Source organism: Dermacentor andersoni, chromosome 9, assembly GCF_023375885.2.
Source record: "Dermacentor andersoni chromosome 9, qqDerAnde1_hic_scaffold, whole genome shotgun sequence".
Taxonomy (NCBI): domain Eukaryota; kingdom Metazoa; phylum Arthropoda; class Arachnida; order Ixodida; family Ixodidae; genus Dermacentor; species Dermacentor andersoni.
In genome coordinates, this window is record NC_092822.1 from 84,874,394 (window position 1) to 84,901,770 (window position 27,377).

At 49.1% G+C, this 27,377-nt stretch overlaps 4 protein-coding genes across 8 annotated transcripts in view; 3 read left to right on the forward strand and 1 right to left on the reverse strand.

The window, feature by feature from the left end:
- The window catches only part of LOC140213109 (uncharacterized), a 292,692-nt gene that overhangs the window by 8,912 nt on the left and 256,403 nt on the right, over positions 1 to 27,377 (reverse strand). For 3 of the 5 annotated variants that reach the window (XR_011890047.1, XM_072284240.1, XM_072284241.1), the window contains one exon: positions 10,849 to 11,001. The exons of 1 other annotated variant lie outside the window; for it this stretch is intronic. The gene's annotated coding sequence lies outside the window, so the exon portion shown is untranslated. Of the gene's footprint in view, positions 1 to 5,880; positions 5,981 to 10,848; positions 11,002 to 27,377 lie in introns of all 5 variants that reach the window. One more of the 5 variants, XM_072284242.1, reaches the window with a different exon arrangement.
- LOC126528332 (cell adhesion molecule Dscam1-like) overlaps positions 1 to 27,377 on the forward strand; it is a 150,715-nt gene that overhangs the window by 8,692 nt on the left and 114,646 nt on the right. The gene's annotated exons all lie outside the window — the stretch shown is intronic.
- Positions 747 to 4,973, forward strand: LOC129384122 (fibroblast growth factor receptor 3-like). Its single transcript, XM_055069272.2, has 2 exons — positions 747 to 883; positions 2,744 to 4,973. The coding sequence occupies exons 1-2, from the start codon at positions 796 to 798 to the stop codon at positions 3,061 to 3,063; spliced, it is 408 nt and encodes a 135-aa protein (XP_054925247.1). The 5' UTR covers positions 747 to 795; the 3' UTR covers positions 3,064 to 4,973.
- On the forward strand, positions 20,471 to 26,731 carry LOC140213175 (cell adhesion molecule DSCAML1-like). The gene is made up of 5 exons (XM_072284341.1): positions 20,471 to 20,584; positions 21,112 to 21,570; positions 23,587 to 23,604; positions 24,222 to 24,478; positions 26,282 to 26,731. The coding sequence occupies exons 1-5, from the start codon at positions 20,512 to 20,514 to the stop codon at positions 26,669 to 26,671; spliced, it is 1,197 nt and encodes a 398-aa protein (XP_072140442.1). The 5' UTR covers positions 20,471 to 20,511; the 3' UTR covers positions 26,672 to 26,731.

Here is a 27,377-nt window from a genome sequence, read left to right on the forward strand (position 1 = left end):
CCAAGTTCGTGTGAGCGTGCTGTTTGGCTAACTGGGCAAGTTGGACAACGTAGCAGGGTTCAACGTGCCAAGGAAACACAAAGGCTATGCGTGAGACGCCGTTCCTACAGTAGAGAGTTTCGGACTGCAATTTCGACCAGCCGACGTTTGCCAACGGTATACGTTAGCGCTTGCGTTCGGCCTGCATCGGAATGCGGCTATCGCTGTTGAACCCGCGATTCACTGCGCAGCAGCAAAACGTCATAGCCACTGAGCCATCGCAGTATACGTAACAGGAATAGATGAACGGACGCACTTGCGAAGCTACGCGAGCATCGTGCATTTATACAAGCCCAACCGTCCACCACAGTTGCTCAATTCGACTGACGGACCACATTCGGCTCGTTTATTTAACCTTATGCAGAAGAGAGATGCCGAAAAGGAATGAGAGAGAGAGAGAGAGAGAGAGAGAGAGAGAGAGAGAGAGAGAGAGAGGCTCCTTCGTCAACACCAAGTATTTTGTCGATGAAGTAGACTAAGTATGCCTGAACCTGTGTCTATAGCGGGAACGCAGCGACGCTGTCCCGGCGCGAGCATCACTGCATATACATACACCGATCGAGGGCCGATAAACGAAGGCGGCGGTCGTCCTTCAGAGCGCGCTATCTCCCGCGCTTTTGTCTCGGCCCTCGGACGCAGAATCTCGAGAGATGCTCTCGTGTCTTCTACTCCTGCGACACACCGCAAGGGCTGGACGCTCGTCGCGAGAGAAAGAGCCCCATTGTTCGCTCCGCAATCGGCGTCCCGGAAGAAACAATGGCGCTGCTCGAGGGTCGACCGGCGATGCGCCTCGTGGTCGCAGCGACGCTGCGGCTGCTGCTGCTGTCTTCGACGCGCGGCCAAGGTGAGGAGAGGCGATTTCCTTCCCATCAATATGCACGCTCATTAACTGATCATGCCCTAATGTTAGAGACGCCAGAATTGGGCTTGTTGTACCTGCAAGATCCAAAATGCCAGACAGTGCTTCCCTCACAAAAGTCGTAAGAGAAGACCTGTTGCCTTTCTGCATATCTGCCGATATTTCGTTGCTGTCAACAGATACTATGTTGAGATGCTACAGAACATCACGCACGGTTTTTGCAAGGGTTGCCTTTGTCTGCTCTTCGGTTTGTCACCTTGTCGCGAGTCATGCGATGTTACGCATTTTTGGGATCCAATGTCGGAGTCTTGAGTGTTCGCCGGATGCGTTGGCTCACGGGCGAGACGGTTCTGTCGCTGAGCGCGAAGTTGCAGGTTCGACTCCCGGCCGCGGTGGCCAAAAGCGAATTGAAGGGGGGACAGAAATGTCCGTGTATTTGGATGCAGTGGGAGCGCGTCACAGAATTAGTGGTCACAAATAGTCCTGAATCTGTTGCTTCGTAGTACTTTAACACTTTGTTTCCCTCACAAATCAGTTCCGCATAACAAAATTCACCCTAAAAAAATGCGGGGAGAGAAACGCAGTAAAGCGTAGACGGACACTTAACACCAAGCGGTAAATTTCAACTGTTTACATTTTTCGTTGTGCTTTATTGGAAGTAATACGTGCTCGAGCATAACGACAGAACACGGCCTTGTCTGCCTTTCTCTATTGACGGCAGTGGACTCGCGCAGCAACGCAATGTTGTTGGCTTAATGTCCGCCTGTTCAGCGCAAGCGGAATCCGCACGTACTGCAGAAAGTGTCGTGCTCGAGGCACGGGCCTGTCGTGACATACAGGCGTGTGACTTGCCATAGCCTCCTTCGCTCAGTATGTGGCTTGAGCAGTAGTTTAAATGTTCGTGGAGCGCGTGTTCCGATTCCTCGTACATGTTCGTGGCCCACTGAATTCCCATCGAATGGCCTTGTTTGTTACGTTCTGAGCCTAAAATGAGAGAGAGAGAGAGAGAGAGAGAGAGAGAGAGAGAGAGAGAGAGAGAGATGCTCCGTGTAGTGGATTTTTCTTTTTACTGAAACTTCACGGAAGCGCGAAAGCAACCAGAGCTTTATTTCGCATCGGCACAACGTGTACCGCTAAACACGAACAGAGCGTATACATTTGCACAGCATATTTCGCCAAATGCTTTAAGAATTAGGCGCGAAAGTTTTTGCGTTCCGCCCCTATTGAAATGCGGCCGTGTAGACGGGACTCGAACCCAGGACCTCGTACTCGGCAGCAGAACGCCACAGCCAGTGAGCCACCACGGCGGGTCCCGCTGCATGCTTCACTCGATGTCGGAGCACACACAGCTATAGGTGACAACCTAAGAATGCAGTAGCAGCAGTGTCCACGAAAACGCATTGCCCTCCACCTCTGAAAGAGCCGATTCTGCTCACCGCTTAATGACATATTTCTGCTAATGTGAATGCTAGGCTGATTAGGGAATAAAGGCAAGACTAATTGTTTAAAAACCTAAATATCATGTCGGGATTGCCCGCATAGTTTGCCAAGATGTCCAGGCTTCGTCCCGAAACCAGGGACACGGAGCGAAAGTCTGTACGGAGAAAGCAGCCGTTCTATAGATGCTCAAAACCGCACTTACGTGAAGCAATCGTGAGCGGTCTTAATTGGCTGGAGCATGTGTGCAAATTGTGTTCGAATTCGACAGTGTACACATACCCTTTTATTACCGAGTTGTCACCGACTGTAGTGACACGTCGTGTAAGTATCGGCTACATGACCCTTCGCCCGCCTGTAAAGCGTCATTCGAGTGGCGTATTTCTCACGAACTCGTGGCTTTCACAGCGCTGGCGCCCAGAATCCGAGCGTTCTCCTTCCAAGAGGACCTGTCCATCGGCGACTCGACCGCAATCACGTGCGCCCTGAGACGAGGCAGCCGCGGCCCGCACGCCATCTCGTGGCGGAAGGACGCGTCGCGACCGCTGTTCGAAGGAAGCGGCCGCGTAAGCGTTCACAGACAGGCGGACGAGCTGTCCGTGCTCACAATCAGGGACATCGGCTACGAGGACGCCGGGAATTACACGTGCGTCGCCTCCAACGATCATGGCTGGGACCACCACACGACAGAGCTGCTCGCATCAGGTCAGCGCTGGCATGGACTATAGTACTGACCCTTTTCACGGCGGTCGCGTGGCGGCTGCCATGTTTGATCACGTGGTGAGGCGTCCATTGCTTGCCTCAGCTGCCGCCGTTGCGTCTGTGTTTACGATGGATGTACCACATGACTCCGGTGTGGTTCCGCAAGCCTGTTTCGGCAGATAAGCTTTGGATATATAGTTTAAAAGGACATGTAAGCGCTGTCGGAGCTCATTAAGCCCAGACCACATGTACGCTTGCGGACGCGCACAAGCTCGCGTCTACGCGCCTTGCGCCTGCCGCGCCTCGCGAGAAGTGGCGGTTTGCAACCACAAAGGCCGTGTTCGAATGCTCGCCGTAGACGGCTAAGCGGACAGCGACCATGTTAAGTCTCGTTCTAATTTTCACGAAGACGTCAAAGTTGACGGCTTCGCGAAGACAGCATCGAAGTCAAAAGCTATGCAGGCTACTTTCCTGTCCAAACAAGATGGCGGCTGAGCAGGACACTTGGAAAGCCGACAGGAGGGATGTCTGCGCATAAGATAACGCAGACACGCGATCCTACGTCCTTAATGTAAGCTAGACATCGTGTTTTTCATAGGCTTGCAGGCGCAAATACTTAACAATACAGAAATAATGTGTGCCTTTCTCACCTTCTTTCCTTTTTTTTGTACCCGCGAGGTGGCGTCACGTCGCAGAAGCGTCTGCCATGCGTCTTCCAGACGGCTAGAAACGCGTTCCATTGCATGGCATCGAAATACGTACTATCGCTAGTCACTCGCTTACTGTGTGGACCGCTACGAAGGGTTCAGCCAAGCCCGTGACATTCCCGTAGGGCCAAAGGGGGAACAGATTTTCGCAGCCGACGCTAGCGCCGCCTGGATTCTAACGGTAGCTGCACTGATGCCAGAAAAATGTTTACTTACTAATAGTAGGTAATCTTTTGAATATTATTCACTTACAATCTAAATTTAAAAATGACAGGCGACGTCCGAATATTTCTAGTTGCTTAGAAAGTTAAATGTGCATCGAAAGCGCAATGACGCTTGTGAGGAGTACCGCATAGCAGATAATATATATATATATATATATATATATATATATGTGTGTGTGTGTGTGTGTGTGTGTGTGTGTGTGTGTGTGTGTGTGTGTGTGTGTGTGTGTGTGTGTGTGTGTGTGTGTGTGTGTGTGTGTGTGTGTGTGTGTGTGTGTGTGTGTGCTTATTTAGGACTCAGAATTAGCTTGTACATTTACCTTTGAAGGTTGGCATTGCTGCATAGGCCGAGCGAAATCACGACGCCAATCACACTAACTCGCTGCCAATAAAAAGCCTTATTATAACATCACCGATGTTTACATGAAATAAAAAGCACGTGAATGGCGTTTCAGAAGATATATTGGTGCGTCACATGCATAGTTGTTTATGTGCAAAAAGGTACTACGTACAGTCTCGCCACACATTTCTAGTGAACACAAGCTGTCCGCCGCTGAGTGAAGAAATACATCCGACCACATAAAGCCGTCGCAGGCTGGTATGTTGCTAAAGTGTTGCTAAAGTTCCTCCAATTTTGTAGGTGAAGATGTCACGCTACTTCGTTCACAATATTCATAAACTGCCACTTGATTTGAGCGAGTGTCTCCTATTTGAGCAGAAACACGTAGCTTTCACAACGGCGAATTCTGTCACGACTGTTCGTCTTCTGGTCCAGAATGCCTGCTCTCTCTCTTTCTCTCTCTCTTGCAATTAACCATTCGAAAAGCCACGTTATAAAAATTTTAAGCGTTTAAGCTGAATTTGTTTCGACAAGTTTATATTTCAGATATAAATGTTTTTCTGTGCGTACTGGTTTGATGCGTTGCAAATAAAGTTTACGTAATAAAGGCTTAGCTGGCGTTTCGATTACCGCCGCCGGCGGTGCGCTGTCGTCGTTTCGATGGTGGCGCCACCCCGAGGCTTGAACGCGAAACACGCCACATGCCACGGGCTTGGTTCAGCTTCGAACATTAGTGTGCTGTCGGTGTAGTCGCCGTCGCCCAGGCTTCGGCACGTTGATTCATGTGTGCGCCCGTTCACTTATTGATACGCTGGCGATAGGGTGGGCGTAAGTTTGCGTGTGAGCTCGGGTGCACGTGTGCATATAACGTACGGGAAACTTACTATGTGCGAAGAAGCGGCGCTACTCCCTTTGTCGCCGTACAACGAGCGGTATACTCACTCGGGAAGACGTTCCGGAGTTGAAGTTCTTTCCTCGGAGGTTAGCGCTACAACGCTGGCGGATGAGTGAATTTTTTTTTTTTTTTTTTTCACAAGAGAAGCCGTGCATCGCGAAGAGCCGGCAACACAGGCAGATCCGATGTAGCAACAGTTCGTGAACTTGCACACACATATTCATTCCATTCCTAATATGCGAGTCGTCAGTTTCCCGCCAACTACTGCACACGCCTTCACTCCACCGCTCCACATTTTACAGCGTGAATGGAGCACAGAGTGCGTCAGCAAAAACCCGGTTGCATTTCCAACAGCTGATCGCACAGAAGCGGGGCAGAAGAGCTGATGGCTTAAGTGAACCATGTATAAGTGAACCATCGGTCATCCTTCACGAGAAAGAATTTCGCTACATATATCAGTTCTGATCGTGTAGAATTCTTTTCATCACATCATCGAAGCGTACCATTTCTCCTGCGCATGTTCCGGTTTTGGGGCTTTCGTTCCTTTATATGTGTGCGAACTTCTTGAACAACGTATCACTTGTGAGTCAGCGCCGTGTGGAGTTTTTCTTCCTTTTGTGCATGTTGCTTTCTGCGCTGTTACAAAACGTACGATGAATCCTAACCAAGTGGCCCACCTTGTTATCTTGCTCCAGCATGGAGAGAGGCGTGTCCAGGAGAGACGACTCGATGTGCGTGTGCTGCTAGAATTCCTTGCGCGAAGGCCCGGCTGGCAGCCTGCGAGTCCGGGGGTGTCATGTGTCGGAAGGGTCGAAGCGTGGACAATGGCCAGCGCAATGGCTCCCTCCTCTGCCTAGCCGCTGTCCGTGAAGCGTGAAGTGCGAAGTGTGAAGCGTGTTGGACATCCTAAGCGCGTATGCGTTATCAATTACAGGTAAACACATAGCGCACCTCTCAGGACAACGGGCTCCGTCAGTGTAGAGAGACAGAAGGAGAGAACGACGTTTATTAATTGAAAAATAAAATTGTACGTATACCCGCATTAAAAGACAATCCCAATGGTTTTGCCGGCGAGGTGCCTAGATTAGGTGAATTGTTTCGCTCCTTAATAGATCGGGCAGTAAGCTGTCGTATATAGCCTTGCGGTATTCAGGGGTCTCTCTTGTAAGGATCCAGTCGTTTAGTGTAACGACAAGGCTCTGTAGCCTGCAGCGCAGTGACGGTAGGCGCCAGTGTAAGGAACTGGTGTGCTTACGGTGCCATCGCCCGACATCGGGCACGTCTCTGACCGGCATGTCGCTAAGTATGAACGTTGCGGGGAAATTGGAGCCACATTAATGGTAGTGCGTACAGCAGGAGCAAGTTGGTGATGTGGGACCTGACGGATGCGCGTCCGTGCGGGTTCACGATCCCGCCCGTGCTGACGCTTTGCCAAAAGCGACTTTGGCACTACTCTTCAAGTGCCGATAAGCACTGCGCTGCAAAATAATTTTTCTCGCTTTGACCATAAATAAAAGCTCGCCTGCGCGAGTGCAGAGGCGTCTAATCGCACCGCCTCGTGGAGTCTTTACCGCGTTCGACCGGCAATCTCGGAGTTCATGCTCTTTGCAAATTCACGTTTTTCTCCAGCGTCAGCAGGCGGCGCTAGTCGTCCGCGGAAGGCGCCGAATTCAAGCTTTATTTGAGCACCCTGAAATATTCCTCGTCTTCGCGAAGCGGTGATCGTCGATCAGTCGCCCGAGTTTCGCTGGTCAGTAAGACACGTTCGTGTCGGTTTACAGCGACAGAGGCTCACGAAGTTCGCATTGCAGTAACTGCGATGCAGTTTCCGTGGCCTCTGTTCTCCGCTGCCTTTCTTGCTTCAACAATCGTCGTCGCTAGAGAGCCCCGTGCAGGTGAGTTTGGTTTCTTCTCTGCATACGCGATAAATTAAGCATATCCAATGGAAGGGCGTCGCGCGGGATTCCTTGTACTTAACTGCAACGAAGAAAGCGGCACACTGAACCGTGGTTGCGACGGCACGAGTGGTTTAGCGCTCAAAATCGCATATACGCCAGAACGTAGCGGAACTGCACGCGGGCGCGCCGACCGCAACCGGCAGATTGGACGCCGCGCATGTAATCTCCGCTGTACATACCGACGCTTTGCGCTGCAACGCTATATGTGTGTGTCGAAACTGGTTTGAAGAGCGGACAGCCGCGAAAACCGTCATTTTAGTTCCCTGCCCTCGTCCGTCGCCGGCGGGTACATTAAGATATCCTATAGAAAGGGTCGTGCTTTCCAAGAGGTGAAGCTCGTGCGTGAGAAGTTCCAACAAATACCATACAAGCCGATTAAGGAAAGATGCTCCTAGAAACAACTTTATTATTAATTTGTACTAGACGTTTGAAAATACTGCTATTCATAGGATTTTGTATGTATATTTCAAATACGTCATTAATATATATGTATTGCTATGTCCTACGCAACGGCAAGATATAGTGACCTTTGCGGGCTTTTTCGCGTGTATAAATGTTTCACAAGAAGCACCGTACTGGGGGTAATTTAGTTCGTTGTAGACTGCAAAGTGCGGATATCTATCCAAAGGGCATGTACAACTACTGGACTATGTGGAAAAAAAAGTTTGGACATTTTAAATGATATTTTTCGCAATACCATGAAATATAACCTTGTACTTTCCCAACTACTGTAGAGAGATAATAAAATTTCAAGTAGATATCAGCATTCTACATATCTTGAAGAGTACGTATGCCAAATTTCGTTAGTCTAGGACGCTATAAGTGCACAAGTTTATTCTGATGAGATTGTGAAAAAAATTTGTTGAAGTCTACTAATCTTTTTTCGCATACCTCCACTAAATGTTCTGTTCATTCTGTTTGGATATATAGACATCGGCACTTTGCAGTCTACAAAGAACTAAATAAGTTACAGCAGCATGATACTATTTCTGAAAGTTTAATGCACAAGAAAGTGCCCGCAAACGTCACTATATTTTGCCGTTGTGTAAGACAGAGCTCAAGAAATGTGGCACCTAGGCAAAAACTATAATAAATTCGAAATCTGCATGAAGAACTCTCTATTTGGCTCAATATTCAAATGTATAGTGCAAATAATAACAATTTGTTTTCGAGTAGCATCGCCCTTTAAAAAGAAGGCCGCACAGTTCGAACAAGATAGTGGCGCGCGGCACTTACTGAAGTGAGTTTCGACATGCTGTATATCAAACTTTCAAAAGTTCGTTATGAGCCGGAACACAAGCCAAGGTTGAACAAACACGGCGCATCGTGTTGACACCCTGATAAGCTATATTCCGAGTTGTCAGCGTTTACACCTGTAATGAGTCTACCAAGCTATTCGTAATTGACGTCCGGTCGGGAATACTACACCATTTATTGATGCTCATGATTGTTAGATCGCCTACGTGCGTAATACCAATGGGACAGTGTAACGAAACAAGTGTTTCATCCCACCCACCCCTCCCCTGCTCGCTCTCTAGCGATAGAATAGGCGGCGTCGCATGCTCAGAGCTTCCGACTCGCTGGCAAACGTTTTGAGCGCGACTCGAACTTCACGCCAGGGCCTCCCGTGCTGCAACCCTTCAGCTTCCCGAGCGATCTGACACCGGGCGAAGACGCCACGTTCAGGTGCGTCGTGAGGAGCGGGAGTGCCCCGTACCACTTCCGGTGGCTCAAGGACGGCCAGGATGTCGCGTCCCGCACCGCCGAGCGACTGGCAACCATGGTCGTAAGCGAACGCGTGGCGACGCTGAGCGTTCGACGAGTGACCGTCGGAGACAGTGGCAACTACACCTGCCTGGTGTCCGACTCCGCGGGTGCGGACTCCGCCATCACCGCATCGCTGGGGATTCCAGGTAAGCGGCGACAGGCCGCACTGATCGAGGTCGTTAGCCCTTCAGGGAACGCGCGCATGCTGGGAGCTATGCGCTGTTGCCACCTGTTGGCGACAAGTGACGGTGCGATATCCGACCTGTTGCATTGTTTCCAACGGTCGCTCCTGTTGCGCTGTGGCAAAGACGTACTTTGTGAAGTCTTTGCCGAACGGCATGTCTTTCTCAGAACTACAGAAAGCTGAGCTAGTTGGTAAGGATTCATTATGCAAAAAAGGTGAGGCGTGCAGACAGGACACAAGACACTGTGTCCTGTCTGCACGCCTCACCTTTCTTGCACAATGTCTTTGTCTATGCGCGTTTCAGGTTGGTTACGGGCTCACAGTAGGAGCTATAGGTGAAATATTTGGCGTCATTTTTTCTCGGTGTCTTCAGGGTGATCTTCGTTCGCGATGCACACGGGCATTGCAAAATATTTTAGCACGATCTAGCAAAAAATAAAGGTGTAAATGTAGATTTCCAAGACTCGTACAACATGGAGTGATCGAGTATGTACCATCGCCCAGTTTACACGAACACTCTACGGCAATTAAATACATTATAGCGACGATGCTCCTCCGGTACGCTGAAGCATGGCGAAAAGAGGTGCGCAATAAGTTGTCGAATATTATTTGTTCTCTTCGAATTTCTTAATAACCTCGTGGATCGGCGTTATGAAGGTTATCGTTAGCGCCTTGAAAGAAGAAGTGACCTTTATTAATCCCGACTTTTCGAGGCAAATCGTTTGGGGCTCCTTCTGGATTTAAACGGCGGATTGCTGCAATATGTAGCTTTGCAGAATATCTTGATACTAGAGCGAGAGTGTTTAATTACGTTTCCTTTTAACAGTTTTTTTTCTGGTGTCACGGGTCAAGGCGCTCTAAAACCCCTACAAAAGGCGAAGACTGACAGAAAGGACATTGAAGTAAAAGCGGCAGAACGCTTGAACTGGCTGTCAGTTTTCAGTTTTGGTGGTTCCAGCAGGAACTATAATCCCAGTAGCAAGCTCTTCTGCGCTACACCAGTGGTTTGCAAGCCACACCATCCGCGCGATTCGGCAACATTAAACGGCACGGCTTCCTTTCGTATCTGATCTTTTCGCGAGCATTGTCAAGAAGTACATCGCGACCATTTTATCCGATAATTAAGAACAGTCGATCGGTTGGGCAAGACATGAATGCTAACCAAATAACATAACTACGACAACGTTACATACCAGTAACAATAGAAATACAGTGATCGTAGGGGAGTCGTTTGACTTTTTAGAAACTGCACAGATCGAACACTTCGACTATAGCGTCCCTGTAGATGTTACAGGGACACTCACTTCAACCCTCCCTCCGCGACTCATTCCGAATATGGCACGATCGAGTTTAGTAAACAAGTGTAGTACGCAAAGAAGCGTCAATTTACCGCGCATTTTTCGTGTGTGCGATATTGCTATAGAACTTTCACTCTCCGATGTATCATAATGCATTGTCTTGTGTCCTTATAGTTGACATACTATTTCGACACTGTACGCTGACATGAATTGTGCCTTCTGGCCGCCTTGGTTTGATGTGCGTTTGTACTATGTTTCTGCACTCCCGATGGCCTCAAGTTCTTTTTTTTTTTCTTTGCTTTTTGTCTGACCTCTTTTCCCTAACTGAATGTGCCCGAAAAACATTCATTGCCCTCCAATTACGATCTGACGTACAAACCCCCAAAAAGCGTCGTGCCAGCTTCCGCTAGTACGCACCTCCCCAGTTTGAGCACTTACCGGTTGGAGGCAACGTCTCTTGGTGTCGCTGGCTGTCCGTGCACGTCCTGCCCACCATGCTGGCAAAACGATCGGCGCCTCGCCCATTTCGACCTCGAAGTGGCCGTGATTGCTGACTGAGGACTCTGGGCTTGCGTACGCACGCACAAAGATCTGTCAAGAAAAAAAAAAAAAAAGGAAGATGGACGTTTTCTCTGAAGCGCAGACCAACTTCGAACAGCGACGCAAAGAGAAGAAGATGGCTATCACAGACGCGTAAGCGATTCTGTTTACTCGCACCGACGGTGGCCCTCCTTCGGGCAACCTGCTCCGATGTAGGTAATACCCTTCGCGGACGCGAGTGTCCGCGATCATTGCGACATGACTGATGGTCAGCACCACGGATTAAGGTGCGCCCGGACGCTGTTTCTCACGTGCTCCCAAGCTTCGCGAGTTCGCGTTCCCTGAGGAAGTGTCACTCGGTGAAGAAGTCATCATCGGTTGCGTCGTCGGCAGAGGCACCGAGGGACCCTATACCGCGTCGGACGGCAGAAGGATGGTCGGGATGTAGCGGAAAGTGGGCGCATCTCGATTGCCGGTCGAACCGAGAGCAGCGCGACGCTACGCGTCGTCAGCCTCCCAGCCGAGCACGTCGAGAACAACGGGTGCGTCCCCAGCAGTGTTTTCGGGTGCGACAACGTCACGGCACCGATCGTCGTTCACGGTAAACGGACGGCTGTCTGACGCATTCTATTCTGGTGTAAAAATTAAATTATGGGGTTTTACGAGCCAAAACCACTTTCTGATTATGAGGCACGCCGTAGTGGGGGACTCCGGAAATTTCGACCACATGGGGTTCTTTAACGTGCACCTAAATCTAAGTACACGGGTGTTGTCGCATTTCGCCCCCATCGAAATGCGGCCGCCGTGGCCGGGATTCGATCCCGCGACCTCGTGCTCAGCAGCCCAACACCATAGCCACTGAGCAACCACGGCGGGTTATTCTGGTGTAAAGGGTCCGTGGTAAAGCACGCGTCCATCGTGACTAGCGTGATTGCCTTGCGTACGCATAATAGGCAATTGATGTGAGCGCCTGTGTTTGCATTCGGTCACGATACACTATGTATTTAACAAGACACGGACCACAGCAAGAAAAAACAAAAGCAAAGTGCTTTGTTTCTCTCACTCGCTGTCGTCTGCGTCTTGTTAGCGCTGGACAAATTCACACTGTGCCGCACCAACTCGCCAAACGCTCAGCGTCATGGCACCGTCTACAATGATCTTATAAGCTATCCGGTTCATGATAGCGATGTCTGAAGCTTCCGCTGCGCGTCGCAGCCCATTTCGACTAAAACTGTAGTTGAGACTACGTACACGTATCAGAAGGCTGCCCACTGAGCTGCTTCCTAGGTTAATAAGTCCATTCATGCATCTTCCTACTTGTCGAAGAATTATTCAGCTTGTGTATAGTGGCGGTATGATTTTGTAACACTGGAGACTGCCGTTCGACTCCGGAAACGCGGCGCCTTATAATGCGACAGCTCCTATATTGTACATATCCGGCCTGGCACTGCAAGGTGACGTCCTTTATTTGCTTACCTGAACGGTGCTTTTCCTTATTTTTCATAATCGTATTGTACGTGACTGCGTTAAGCGAAGACATACCTGTCCGCTGGAAGCTTTATTTTCTTCCCTTCGATCTGTATACTGGGGCCTACAAGTAAAACAAAATGCCCCCTTCGTCTCAACCTGTTGCAAGCGTTTCGGCTTTCAGGTAAGGCCCGCTGCGGTGTGCCTGTTAACTTTAGCCCTCCAAAAGTTCGTTAATGTCATTGAGGAGGCGGCTCGAACGGGAAGCTACGGCAACCATAGTCTATTGGTCCCGGCTAGCCGTGTTGCTATGGTTCCGGGAGTTTGAGCGACCGGTCACTGCCAAGCCCGCTACTCGGCGACGCTGTTGTCGCGCCGCTAATAAGCTTCTCTTAGGCCGCTACTAATATCCTTATGGGCTAGAGCCTGTAGCCGCTATTAGGGAGTCATCAGGCAATTCTCGTACCGCTGACATAGGTTCTTAAGCCGCTATTTCATTCCCAGTTCACTGATAATTTACGTTCACTTACTGTGACAATGGAAGTTCCTTAGTTCGGTAATACATAGCACCACATCCACAAATAACGTAAAAAAGCGCACTTGTCGTGTAAGCTTTAATATATGCGTTATGAGAGAGGCTGCTAATTGTTATAGCCTACCGCCAGGCAATGGTTACTGGAATACCTTTTTTTTTTACCATGGTGCAAGAGCGTGCTGCCTGCAACCAATAACAGTCACATGGCACTGGGGCCGATAATTTATGCATATAGATAATCCGCTGGCGCGTGAGGGTACAACTGTAGCTTTTAAGACGAGTCAGAAATGCTATGCGTCTTATAGCACGATAGATCTTCAGTTTTTATTATCGGAAATTTGAAATACACATACCAAAGAAGATATATTTATATATACAGAAGGAGGCCTCATAGTCAAAAGACTGAATGCGATACCTCTTGACGATGATGTCAGAGCACTGTATAAGGTGACGATGAGGCGTAATGCGAAAACACCCGTCTACTCCACTACGGTGTGCCTCATAATCAGAAAGTGCTTTTGCCACGTAAAACCCTAATTTAATTTAATAATAAGATGACGATGACAGCAGCGCTAAGCGTCAACTGCGCCGTAACCTTCTGCAAACAAGTTTGTATCAGTGCGTGAACGAGTATACAAATTTATCGCATTTGAAGCGTTCAGCTAAAGTGGAAGCAATAAAACAAGGCGGAAAAACGCTTTTGTGGTGCTATACCATCATCATAAATTAAACCGCGAACGGGAAAATTCTGCGCGATTGCATCACATTGAAAATGTGCCACTGAGGTGTAGGCGGCTCCTAAACATGCTCGAGTGCAATAACTAAGCGACCGCGCAGACTCAGTCATTCTTACATCGTAAACGCGCCGGTAAAGTAAGAATACAAGAATACATCGCACTCTATTTCGACATGGCGTCGCATTTTCTACGGATGGTATAGTTAAGTATTGTTGCAACCATGTTGGGGATAGAATACAGTTCTCTACTTTTGTTGCGGGAAGTCAGTGCAGCAACAGTTAGCATGGGCCATGGGCTTCTCAAAACGAATTATTAAGGCTAGATGCATTATCGAACTGAACACCGAACATTCCCAATTTCTAAACAAAGTGAGATACAAAGCCTTTTTTTTTTTTTTTAACTGAGAACAACTGTGCATAAGTTATCTTCTAGCATTCCCTCACAAACTGATTTGTGTGCGCAACTACGGTTCTCCTACAACGGAATCTTTCGGAAGAGTCGCCACTTAGATTGGTCTTTCTCCCTGCAGACTCGCAGTCATTGTTTTCATTCACAGTATTCGAACAGAATCAATATCCAACAGCTTTGAAGAATAAATTCTGGAATCGAACACTATTCTGTTCCGCTATTCGACTAGAATTCAAGATTTCTAATGTGCACACTGCTCTGGCTAAGGCGCACGGCTAACTCGAGCGCCAGTTATCGAAAGCATCTGTCACGCGCGCCAGGGTTTCCCGCGATGCCGCAAGGTGCCGCTAGTTGTCCGTGCATTCGAAACGGGTCGCTGTGTGCCACCTCTGGGAATCTGCGAAACGCTTGATAGTAAAATAAACGCCAACGTCGCAGTCGCGAACGGTGTTTGTGTGCGCTGGGGTTCAACAGGAGCACATTGAGATGAGGACAACATCCACTTTTTTAATACTCGTCGCTGTGCTGTCGAGCCTGCACGCCCAAAGACCAGGTGAGCACACAGAATTTTGCAAATTAAGTTTTTTCACTATCTTGGTGCTCGCTAAGCGCTAACTTTCATGCTCTCTATAAAGCAATGTTGTTTTTTCAGATTGTTTGGCGCGTATGTTTCGCAGGTAGGAGCTATCACCTTGAGCATTAAAGGCACAGTAAATACAAACACTTAATCAGTTTATAGTACCAGTTTACCTTTCAAAACTATCTTAATTTACCGCTATAATAGGCTGATTGGTAGAAGGAAGAATGAAGGTCTGAATTACATATTTATTAAATATCGCGCCGAAATCCCAGCGCCGGTACGTCAGTGTGACGTCACAGATTCCGAAGTATATTTTAGTACTTGAACCGTCGTAGCACAGTGAAAGCTCCTGAAATTTGTGAGGTTCAATCTTTGCGTCTTTTACGATACAGTGTAGTCCGTTTTTGCCGATAAAAACTGTATCAGGCCCGAGCACGACACCGTCGAAAGTCATGGCCTCACGGCGAGCTCGCGCGGGAAATTGAAGACAGCGTCGCGACCCGTCTTTTTGTCACGGCGTCTTTTTCTGCCTTACCAAGCTTCCAATCACGATAAGAGTGACTTTTTATCCGTATTGTACAAGGGCGCTTGGTTTGTTCTTTGCTCTCCCTGGAAGATGAACGCATGGAACTCGTATTAACACAGAAGGACATGTTGTTGGGCTAGTCGATGCTTGCCCGATCACGTGACCATTCAAAAGTTAAAGCATTGAACGCTTGTTTAGCGTGGAGTGGCCAAATTATCGCCAGAAAAGAAAAAAAAAAGCTTGAAGCCATATTTTCCTGAGTATTTCTACTTAGAGGCGGAGCGCCGAGGAAAAGATTCGTTGCATTTTGGAGCTTGAAACGTCACGGATTTTTCAATCTGTTCTTCGGTAAAATATAAAAAAAGTAGTCTGGGAGAGTCGCCGACTATTTTCTTTTCCTTCTAAAATCAAAAATTATTTTCCTTTTAGTAACGCGCAAGCAAATATCCTCGCTCAGTCGTTGTCATCACCCACGACGTATAACGTGGAGATGCTTCAGAAATCGGCAAGTTGTGTCGCCAACCGCTTCATTTTCGCTTAATGACGCAAGACCCCGCTCTCGGTAATAAAACCGCGCATTTGCAGTTTGATATTGTGATATGCCAGCATATATCCTTTATCTTGAACCTCATTTTAACGAGTCGCTACAGGACGCTGACACATGCGAAGCTAAAGGAAAACTAAAGTGAAAAATTATTCGGGTTGCATTAGTCATTTCTCCTTTGACGATAAAAAAGAAACACGCTTACCGAGAGGTGTAGTAAGCGCGAAGAACGAGAGAGAGGTGGCGACGCTGCCTCTCAGTTCCCGTACCACACCGCCGTGACGTCACAAATCCTGACGACGTCTGCTCGGGCCTGGGTAAGTTGTCACCGGTAAAAATGGAGTACACTTCACTCGAAGAAGCCGAAAGCTAAACTTAGCTAAGTTCAATGACAACTTTTACACGGTGACGACGGACCCAGTACAATAGAATACTTTGAAATCCATGACGTCACACTGACGCACCGGCACTGATGTTTCGACGCAAGCTTCAAAAAATCGAACTTTGATATTCATTTTTATCTTTTAAATATTACCTCGAAATTAACGAAAGTGAAGTTTCAAAAGAACACTGTCTCTGTATAAGTAAGCTAATTTAGTGTTTCTCCTCAGTTGCCCCTACCGCTTTCTGAGACCACATTCTGAAAAGCATTCCGCGCGCTGGAACAGTTCTCAAGAATAATCGCGGGTCAACCTATGCGTTACTGAAACGCTGTTAACTGGAAAAGCAATTTCCTCCGCACAGTTTCTGAGCAACGGTTATGTTACGTACGAAAACTAGCTGACTTTATTTGTCAAGTACAAATACCCCCTGAAGTAAATAATTAATAGCTGATTAACAAAAGCAGTTAATAATTATCCTTCTGGTGATTATCAGGCAACTTCTGCATTGCAGCAAGCGCACATCGATAAAATTTGGTTAGCAAAAAAGAAAAAGACTGTCGAACCCCTCATTTTTAATAATCAGAGATAGCTTAAACACTCTGTAGACCTTAGCTATTACGGGGCATAAAAGTTACGCTAGTGACTCTCTCTCTCTCTCTCTCTCTCTCTCTCTCTCTTTTTTTTTTTTTGAGCACCTTGCCTTTCGTCATAGATATGTATTTAGACAGATGCATGTAGTAACGTCAATATCGAAATTTGGTGGACGACCGCGTTTTCGGAAGCCTAGCAAGGGCACTGTTTTCTTCATATGATTTGGGTTTCAGTCCCACCGAAACTGCGGACCACTGGATTTTCCAGTGATCTCTCCTTGGGAGAGGATACCATGGCAACGTGTTTTGTGAAAAAGGGTTCCGAGGGACCCTACACTATGACTTGGTACAAGAACGGCGAAGTAGTCAAGGACACCTCTCGCGTGAAGACAAGCGTCAAGGCAACGGGAACATCTATCGCTATTGACGGAATCCAAGTCGAAGACGTTGCCAACTATACCTGCACAGCCACTAACGCCGAAGGAAGCGACGCCCTGACTCTGTCCTTGTTCGTCGCAGGTAAATGGATAGTGCCTTTTCTACGTTTATATCGCCCGGTGCGGAACGCATCACAGGTAAAGTCCTGCTGTTGCGTTAGAAGTTTCTATTTGCGCAGGATCGAACAGCTTTGAAAAGTAAGCGATAGGCCTGATGACAGTTGCTCGCACTAGAGACGGTCTTCGGTTAAGAAAACGCAGTGACGGCACGCTGTTGCGAACACTGGTAATCAAAAGTATGCGGCCCAGGGCTAGTGCGAAAAAGAAAAATACAACAGAAAACAACAAAAGATCGGCAACCTGAAACTGACGAATGCACTGCGATGTTTCGAATGATTAGTTTGAATTGCGGACTTCTGCTTCAGGCTACAGGAAATTCGTATTTATTTCTTTCTTTCGCAATGCGTCTGGTACGCACATTTTTGATCACAAGTGCAACTCCCGTGCGCCAAGATGACAGCTTCGCGAATAGGTTGCTGTCTCTATAATGCTATTCGATAACCGAAATGGCGAACGCTCGTCTTGTGCTCCTCAGCCGTTATAGTGCTTTTTCGCGTTTTCGTGCTCCGTATGTCACTGCTCCGTACAACCGCATGCAGAATATACGAGCTCTCGATGTCGCTCCGTATCTCACATCGGCGAGCAGCTTCGGTTACTGAAACCTTATTGGTCCAGCATACGTGGCCCCAAGCGCCCCGTCGGAGGATGAAGGGAACACACTGGTGGGCTAGTTGGTACTGCATAACGTGAGACAAGGCGCAAAAAAAAAAGAAGGAAAAGAAACACGACGACACCAGAAGGTAACAAAGAGACAGCGCTGTGTCTTCGTTGCCTTTCGATATCCTCGTTTTTTTTTTTTTTTTTTTCGTTTTGCCTCAAGTTATCACGTCGGAGGAGGAAGCAGTTTGTGGCTGAACAATCATTGTGCGGCGCAAGTTACGAGATGTACGAACGTCTACACTTTGAAGTGGACGTCTACACAGTTGAAGCGGAGCACTTACACTACAATCAAATACACATTGTGTTATCGTAGAACAGGCATCCGCGTGCGTTTTCAAATTAGCGCGGGAAGTGGTGTAATTGGCCGCCACCAGGTGGCTGTAGTTGTCCACGCTGCCAAGAGTATTCAACCGAACACTTTTTGCGCCGCTGGCTCCTGCGCTTTTCGTTCCCCATCAGCGAAAGCGTTGCCGTGCGATCGCGGGACTCTGCTTTGCCCTGACACCGTCCCTCTTGTGTGTCGACGTCCACCGTCGCGTTCCCGTAGCTCCGTAGCCAAAAAGTTCGCTCAAGAACATGCGGATCTTAGATACATTATTCTACGGGTTGATTCTTCACGCTGGATCATGCTGGGCAAGCGACATCGGTAAGCGAGTTTACGGTTCTCGTTGGGAACTTTGCTCACTGCCGCGCGCAGAATCGTCGTGAACGAACTGCACGCATTTCCAGGCATTCCCGACCTCCGAGAATTCGCGTTCCCCTCAGAAGTGGCACTGGGTGAAGAGATACTGGTCGGCTGCCTCGTGAAAAAAGGCACCGCGGGACCGTACCGCATCACGTGGCTCAAAGACGGCCGGGACATACAGGAGAGCGAACGCGTCTCCATCGCGGCCCGGTCAAAGACCAGCGCGGCCCTGCGCATCTCCAGCCTCCGCGCCGAAGACGTGGGCAACTACACGTGCGTCGCCAGCAACGACTTCGGGACCGACACCGTGACGGCGCCCCTGATCATCAACGGTAACTTGACGTCGCCCTGCTCGTTTTGATCAATTACCGTTTCACAGAGCAGGAAAGAAACAACCCCATTGTCAATAGGCGTTCGCGACGGGATGGGATGGGATGGGATGGGGTAGCATAGGATAGGATAGGATGGGATAGGATAGGGTAGCACAGAGTGGGTGAATGGATGAACGAACGGGTGGGTGGTAGGTAGGATGGATAGATGGATGGATGGATGGATGGATGGATGGATGGATGGATGGATGGATGGGCGGGCTTTAATGTAGGAAAGGTGGAGAAGTGAAACCGAGGCTTGTGCCTCTAGCCCGCTGCTCTGCACTGGGGAAAATGGAAAGGGTTCAGACAAGCGACAGACCGTAGGCGGTATGGCGATGAACGCAACGAAATAAGGTAACCGTGCCAACGAAACCACCATATCTGCCCTGCCGACCGTGGCCGATGTTTCCCGATTCCGCTCTATGGACGAAGTCAACAGTCAGACTTTGCTTATAATGGCGTATAGCCATTTATTGTTCTTGTAGCGCTGAACTGATTCCACGAATATTCGCGCATGCGCTCACTGGCTCCCTGGCTTCAAGGTCGACGTGGACGGACCGCGGTGGGGACACCGTCCGTAGACGCACGTGGCGTTTTACTATGTCATATTCACTTTTACTGGAATGGCCCATAACAGTAACCGTGACGCTTTTTGCGTCACTTGTCAGGCAACTGCGCACGTTACAGTGCGAAGAGGCAAGTTTTGTAGCGGGCTTGACAGACTGGACAACTTCCAGCTTGCAACAGTGCCTCAACAGAATATATATATATATATATATTGCGCTAGCCGGTGGAACGTTGCCATTAGAGGTACGGCGCAGACCAACGCATGCTAAGAGGAAGGGGACTGGATGAGCACCTTTCCTGTCTAATCTCCCTGTGCGTGTGCGTCCCTGTTCTAATACCGTACAGGAGGACAGTAACCATGGCGGTTGTCCGTGGTAGAGGCCGCTAGTGCGCTGGTTCATTTCCTGCGGTGTGCATACCTGCGAGGTATCGTAGACTGTGATGATAGGGGTATGTGGGCATTTTACATAACTCTTGATTTTACTCCCCCCAATCCTCCACCCCAGCCTCGTGATATTTCACCCTCGTAACTGGACACCTTTCCCCTACCAATAGTGCTTGCCCGACCCACTTCTGGTCCACTCCCACCTTCGTATGCTTCGCTTACCTATTGCTCCACGAAAAAAAAAAAAAATGCTAGTATGCGCGAAGAATGTTAGATCACCACAGTGTCCCAAGTGCCTCCGTTCAACTTACGCAGCACTGGCCACGACACTACCAGTGCACACCATGACCCCAACACGCCTTTCACTTTTTCGCGCCATGTGTGCTTGTTCTCTATGCTGACAGGCGGCGCTACTTGTCCACAACTCGCGCTAAATTCTTCTGTTGATCGCGTTTTGTTTGGACTGCCGGCGCTGGTGCATTCTCTCACAGTGACAGACACTCAGACTCTGGCTGCGGTTACCTCGACAACGTTGACTCTTGGCATCTGTTGGGAGCCTTTCGGAAATGCTTGGCCGTGACACTCTGCAGGCTTTGGTATTCACTGTTGTAATAGTGGTCAGTCCAAGTCGCTCTTCAGGTACGACCGTGATTTTTATATGTATCCAACGATCGAGTTAGATGTTACAACGTTTGCGCGTACGCCTAAGGCAAGCTTGCGCCGTCGACGGTGAACACGTTTAACTGACGGTAATCACGTTATGCAGAGTTTTACACGCATGTAATTAACGCAGACTTTAACCACGTTATAGCCACATGCAGCGTATAAATGGCAGCTCGATTTTCAAACTGTTAAAATAATTTTTTTAATTAAGGACAAACTCGTTATTGAATTTTTTGTCGGTTGTTAGTGGTACGTCTGCGCAAGTACTTGTAACCTTTAATAAAGTTTGTCCAATCCAATCCTTGTAACCTATAAAACCAGACGCCGTAGATCTTGGCTTCCCGCAGTCGTTTTACCACCGTTGACGCCTCAGTCAGACGCGCTAGAGATACGGCTCGAACAGACTGCTCAGCATGTACGATGCACTATCTTCCTTCTTTCAACTAAGTTTCCGTAGCTGGGGGAAAGTGAGAGATAAATAACTACCGCGCGTTCCGTTCCAGACGTTCCCAAAATACAGGAGTTCAGATTTCCCGCCAGCCTGTCTTCCGGAGACACTGCCCACGTAGGCTGCATAGTCTCCAAGGGAAGCGCTGGTCCCTTCGAACTGTCGTGGCGGAAGGACGGTCTGCCTTTGTCACACGACTCGTCGAGGCTCTCGGTGATGTCGCATAAGGGCGGCCCGTTGTCTACGCTCACCATCGTGGACGTGTCTGCCGCAGACAGCGGGAACTACAGCTGCGTGGCCCGAAACGCAGCCGGGAGCGACAGCTTCTCCGCGTTGCTCGCTGTGACAGGTACGGCTTGGAACGTGACTTGGCGAATCTTTCTGAACGGTTCTGAGAAGCGACACAATATGACTGCTCGTCACAGTGCCATTCGATGCAAGTTTAGTTATCCTCGAGTTTCTCGAAACAAAGATCAATTATCCCAACCCCCGTGGTCGCGAATGACGACGAAATGTCAGAGCTAACGTTGATGTATGTCTTACGAAAGGTACACTGCGGCACCACTTAGCCGTGGGCTCATTTGTGGCGCTGCACCGAATATTATTTCCGAATCTCGGGTCAACTGGAATGCCGCCACAGCGATAAGTTGTGGTCGCCACATCTGCTTCAGCGACGCGATATTTACGCCCACGCGTGGTATCCACTTCGCTGTGACTACATACCCTCTTGACTGAGTGAAGATTCTGGTTAACAAACGTCTAAAACGCCTCTGGTTCGCCAACGACGTGTTGCGATTATGAAAAAAAAAAGAATGCCCAAGATAATTTGCGCTGTTGGCGTTTGCCACAAACGTCGAAGCATGTGTTTCTCGATTTTTCTCCTGTTTTTCTTTTCTTTCTTTTTTTTTTTGTGACTACGAGAATTAGCAGTGATACCTACGGCGAAGTGATAGCTACGGCTACAGCTCAGTGTCTATAATGCTGTGCTGAGCGCGAGGTCATTGCTTCGAACCCGGCTGCGGCAGCCACATTCCGACGGTGGCGGAATGCAAGTGCGCTGGTGTGATTAGATTTCGGTGCTCGTTAAAGAACTCTAGGTGGTCAAAATCAATCCGGAGTCCCCCACTACGGCGTGCCTTATAATTGGTCGTAGTTTAGGCAAGTGACACGCCAAAATTTAAGTTTCTTTTTCTTTAGGCCATTTGTTCCAACTTCGTTTGCCGGGATATTACTAAACCCCTGGAATCCCTAGTTTGCCGGGAAAACTCCTAGCTTGATATATTGATGGTTATTTTTTATGAGTCGATGGTCCGCTCTGTCCTATTTGGCCTTATAATGGCGCCACTAGCAACAATAACGAGGAGGAAAGCTACAAAACTTGCAGCACACACTAATTTTTGGAATATCAACTCTTCTCGTGCTGAAACAGCAATTACAAAGCACCTCGTGCTTAGCAGCGCAACACCATAGCAGCTAAGCCACCGCGGCGGGTATGCCATTTTGGAATCGCCACCTTTAATCAAAATTGAATACATTCGTTTTCTTCCTAAATGATGTTCGGCTGCATGATCAGTTCTGAAACACCTGTACAAATTTCTTTATGAACATGGATCTTCACGAAGTGGCATTGACACCAACCCCATCATGAAAAGGCGGTGACAAAAAAGAAAGCGCTGATATCAACGCACGTTTCAAAGATGCTTTGAATTGTCTTCCTGAGCACTGAGCTGCTGCGGAGCGCCTGTCCACAGCCCAATTTCTCGCATCGATTGCAGACTGACAAAACACTTCTGATGGCAGCATTCAACGTGGCAAGCCCTGAAACTTTCTGAAAGGCTCCGGCACGTATTTCAGTCCGCTGACACCGTTGTTCGCTTGCAATTCTGACGAGCTATTGGAGGGCGGTTATGATTTTAAGTTTTGGCTTGCCCTTCTAACGAGGCGAAATACACTAATGTGTGCGTACCCTGAGCGACAAGGTTCCCCAAAATACTGGCACAAAATGGGAACCAAACACTACCTGTTTTCGCTTGCTAATGTGTAGTTGGTATAGAGCGTCCCAGACGCCCTTGATAAAAGATACCAGTGGGAATTGAATGATCACAGAATATTTTGCCAGGTGTATGTGTCCGTCCTCGGGAACCATATACCAACATCTGTCAGCCTCGTTCGAAAGTTTCTCGACATCGCTACAAAGACGCCGAAATCCCTAAGCTGGTTCCGAAAACCCTAGACCTAGGGATACAGTTGGCATCATTGGAGGAGTGCGAATTCCGGCGAACTTGAAATGCTTGAGGTGCAAGTTGTGGAAAGCGACACGAGGTGCCGCTAGTCGTCCGCCCGTCGGCGGTTTTGAACGCCTCCCTCCCTCTAGCAAGACGGCTTCCTGCTTCACGCTGCCCGTAGCAGCTCGGCCAGACTTCATTCAGCGCGGCTGATTTGGTTCGGTGCAACTGTGCTCCATCCTGCAAGATGTTGCTGCTCAAGGGTGTGTACGCGATGCTATGCCTGATAATCGCATCGCCTCTAGGCTCGCTTCAAATGCAAGGTAAGCGTCGAGAAATTTCATCATGCGGGTGCAATTGTTCTTTCATTGACACCGCGCAGTAAAACAAAGATACCGCACTTGTGTGTGTACCCTAGTGGAGAGTTACACGACCGGTAATTTTATGATACGGTCGACTGCCGTTAATCCGACATGGTTATTTAAATTGGACAGTGTTCAGAACTTTATATATATGGTAGGCGCCTGTATGATGTACGCTAAAATGCTGTAATTCCAACTAATATCAGAACTGATACTGTATGTCTCGTCGAGGTCGAGTGCGTTCGCCCCACTATACTGCGCTGTCAAAACCGATCGAGTTCCTTAAGAGCTCACAAGAACGCCTTCCTTGCGTTATAATTATTGCGATCTTCTAGTGAAGTGAGGGGTTTTCATCGCCTTATGTGTGCAACGTACTTTTCGGAAGCCTCAACATCCCCTCAGCTGGCAGAACAGCCGAGATAATGGCGATGCGCGGAACAGCCATCTCAGAGGGTGTGTGGTGAGCGTACACATTTCAGGACGTCAGGAGTTGCGCGCAGGCTTTAAGCAGCGAACAGCGATTGATGAATGACCATAGTGGGGCTCACAGAGAAGTGACTACAAACACCGCATTACAGGAGTCCCAAGGTTACAGAGCGCCGGGTTTCCGAACGAACTCTCGTTGGGCGAAGAGACCGTGGCGACGTGCTTCGTGAAGAAAGGGTCCGTGGGTCCGTACACGCTGACGTGGCACAGAGACGGCAAGCCTGTCCACAACTCCGACCGTGTCGTTGTCACTGCCAAGGCGACCAGCACTGCCCTGAGCATAGACGGCGTGCAAGTCGAGGACATCGGCAACTACACCTGCTCGGCGACGAGCGCCGCTGGCACGGACGTACTGACGTTGCCGCTTCTGATTTCAGGTGAAACACATTTAAATTACGATTGTGAATTGTCCCACAAACACAACTACGTATAGGCACTTCACAGCCACGTGCATATTGCAACAAAAGAAAAACTGCTTTGACGTTGTAGCACTGCTGTGCTAGTAAGTAGTATGACTGGAAGTCTGCTGCTCAGCGCAGAACGTTGTAACAGTTTTCTTTCAAAGCACTCAAGGACTTGACGCTTGTGCGTGTATAGTGCACATAATGTGACGTGGATTTGCATTATCGTCTACCTGTTACGCCATATTGCACACGGCTTCAAGGAGGCTGTATACGGAGAGGCGCAGACTAAGACGACCTGCTTTGTTCCCGTTTTCACTCATTTTCAATGCACCGAACTAGTGTTCCAGTCGACGTGCATACTTTGTTACATCCATTACTGCATGTTATTGGACTGGGAAACAAGACGGCCACTCTGAACATACTACCATATTTTCGTGCAATGCACATATATTACTTGCGCGTCCCGTGTAACACTGATAGTCACATTTAGTATTCACCGTCAAGACTGTAGTGAAGAGTATTATTGTGTTCTACATGTGCAGTGAGCGCTGTGCAGCACTCCAGACAGCACACTGGGCGCGGAGACATGGTGAGAACGCGAACGATGAACATGCGGACAGAAATGCATACTATAAAGCCGCGTTAGAAATCCCACCTGATGTCCCCGCTCTATACCGTTAAGCCAAAATTCGCTTCTCCGTCGCGGCAGACGCTCCTTGATCCCTCCGCGTGCCTGCTCACTTCCCCGTAATTTTCCTCGTATGAAGAAAGTATCTCGTCAGAGGCTACGGGTTGGGGAGGCCCCAACGCCTTCCGCAGCCGGACATGGGGCCTACCACCTGAAGGCTCCGTAAGCTTTCCAAAGCGAGCTGCTCTTTAACATTCACAGCGGACGTCCATTTGTGGCGGCTGTGAATGGAGGCAAGTTCCTAAAAGAACTGCCAGGCTACGGAGGGATCAAATAGGCGTTGGCTCGTGTACGATAAGTAAGCCAAGCCAATACTGTTATCTCTGCGTGAGGAGGACATCCACGCTCTTATGTTAATGCACATCTATGCCGCAGGGCAGGGTTCTCGTGGGGCGCGAGCGGGTGCCTTTCATTCACGTACACCGGGTTTCGTTTTCCAGTAACCGGGTGTATTTTATTGCAGTTGTTATGCGCACATAGCGTATCTTGCATGGCGTCGATTTGCAGTATCACCTACCAGATACGGCACAGTCGAGTAGTGTTTTTTTTACGTTGTATTGAACCGTGCGAAAAGAAACAAGGAACGGAACAACACTGAGGCTTCGGATTTCTGGCGCGCCTACGCGTGTCAAGAAAACGGTACACATAACGCGAGAGGCATGCAACCTCCGCTGATTGTTGTCACGAAATCAGCCTGCATTATTTTCTCCAACGATATATGGACCGTGTTTCGTCTACGATATTGTAAAGTTAGCCTCTGTGCGCTTCCGTGGAGCGCGCCGCGCCCTAGCACATCGAAACCGACCCGTCTGGCAAGTATTTATTCGCACGCCCACCATGCGGCGCTAGTTGTCCACTGATCCTGACTGCGTTTCTTCGCGGCAATTTTAGGCAGCGCTCGCAGAGCCCATCACAGTTGCAGACGGCAAGTTGCGCGCCGAGTTACGAACGCTTGTCTCACGATGGGCTTCTACCACTGCCTATCAATCGCTTTGCTCGCTTCGACTGTGCGCCTCGCTACGGCAAACGGTAAGCTTACTTCCCCGCACGACCCAACAAGCACAGCAGCGTTATCGGTGAACGAAATTTTGTCGTTCGCATGGACTCCGTTTCAGCACCTCCGTCGATCAGGAGGTTCTCGTTCCCTCCGGAAATCGCTCTGGGCGAAGAAGTGATCGTCCTGTGCTCCGTCAAGACGGGATCGCCGGCCGACTCCTACTCCATCACCTGGCAGAAGGACGGTCGCGGCATCGTGAAGACCGACCGCGTCTCGACGTCGTCACAAACCAAGGGCAGCGCCACGCTGCTCATCGCCAGCCTGGAGCCGGAAGACGTGGGCAACTACACCTGCACGGCGAGCAACGCGTTCGGCAGCGACAGCTTCACGGCGCCGCTCGTCGTCAACGGTAACGCCCGTTCCGGGCACGTTATCTTTCGGAACATGGGTTGAGACGCAGCGCGTGCCCTCAGGTCGCGCAGCCGATGAGGCGCAGCCGTGGTTACGAATCGGGCGGCGTCTGGAACCATTTGCGTATGGTCTCTTGTGCCCGTACACGCAGAACGGTCGCTCGTATCGCGGCACGAATTAATGCGGCGAAATTACACGCTTCGTAGTTTCCCGGAATGGCTAAAGCTCCGCATAGCGACAACGCTAGAGTTATCGCTGCCGCCTCGACCACTTCCCAAGTTCGCGCCTGCTATAGGCGAAGCTTGTCCTGCACATATCTGCCGCGGCTTTGCTGTGGCATGCACAAGCCCGGAAGGCAGAACGGTGCATAGATCATGCTACCTATTTAGCCCACGTTCGATACCTTATTAATAATATATACCATTCAACCGAGAGTATCGATTACCATAAATGACCAGTTGCGTCGAGCGCCTTGCCGTGCAACGATCCGTTACACGCAACACGCCAGCTGTGCCGGCACGACTAGTTGAGTTAGTCTAAGTGGTATGCGTAAAATTACATTACCGGGCTTTATCATTACAAAATTGACTTGTACCTAACTGTTCGCATTACAGAAGACCTATGCCTGCCACGTTTGTTAAGCAGCTGCGTGCCATATGAAGTGGCTTCTCAACGTATGCCAGCGTGCCCGAACAACAAAGAATGCCTTCTGTTTGTTCTAATCTCGTCAGTAACTACAAACGAGAGT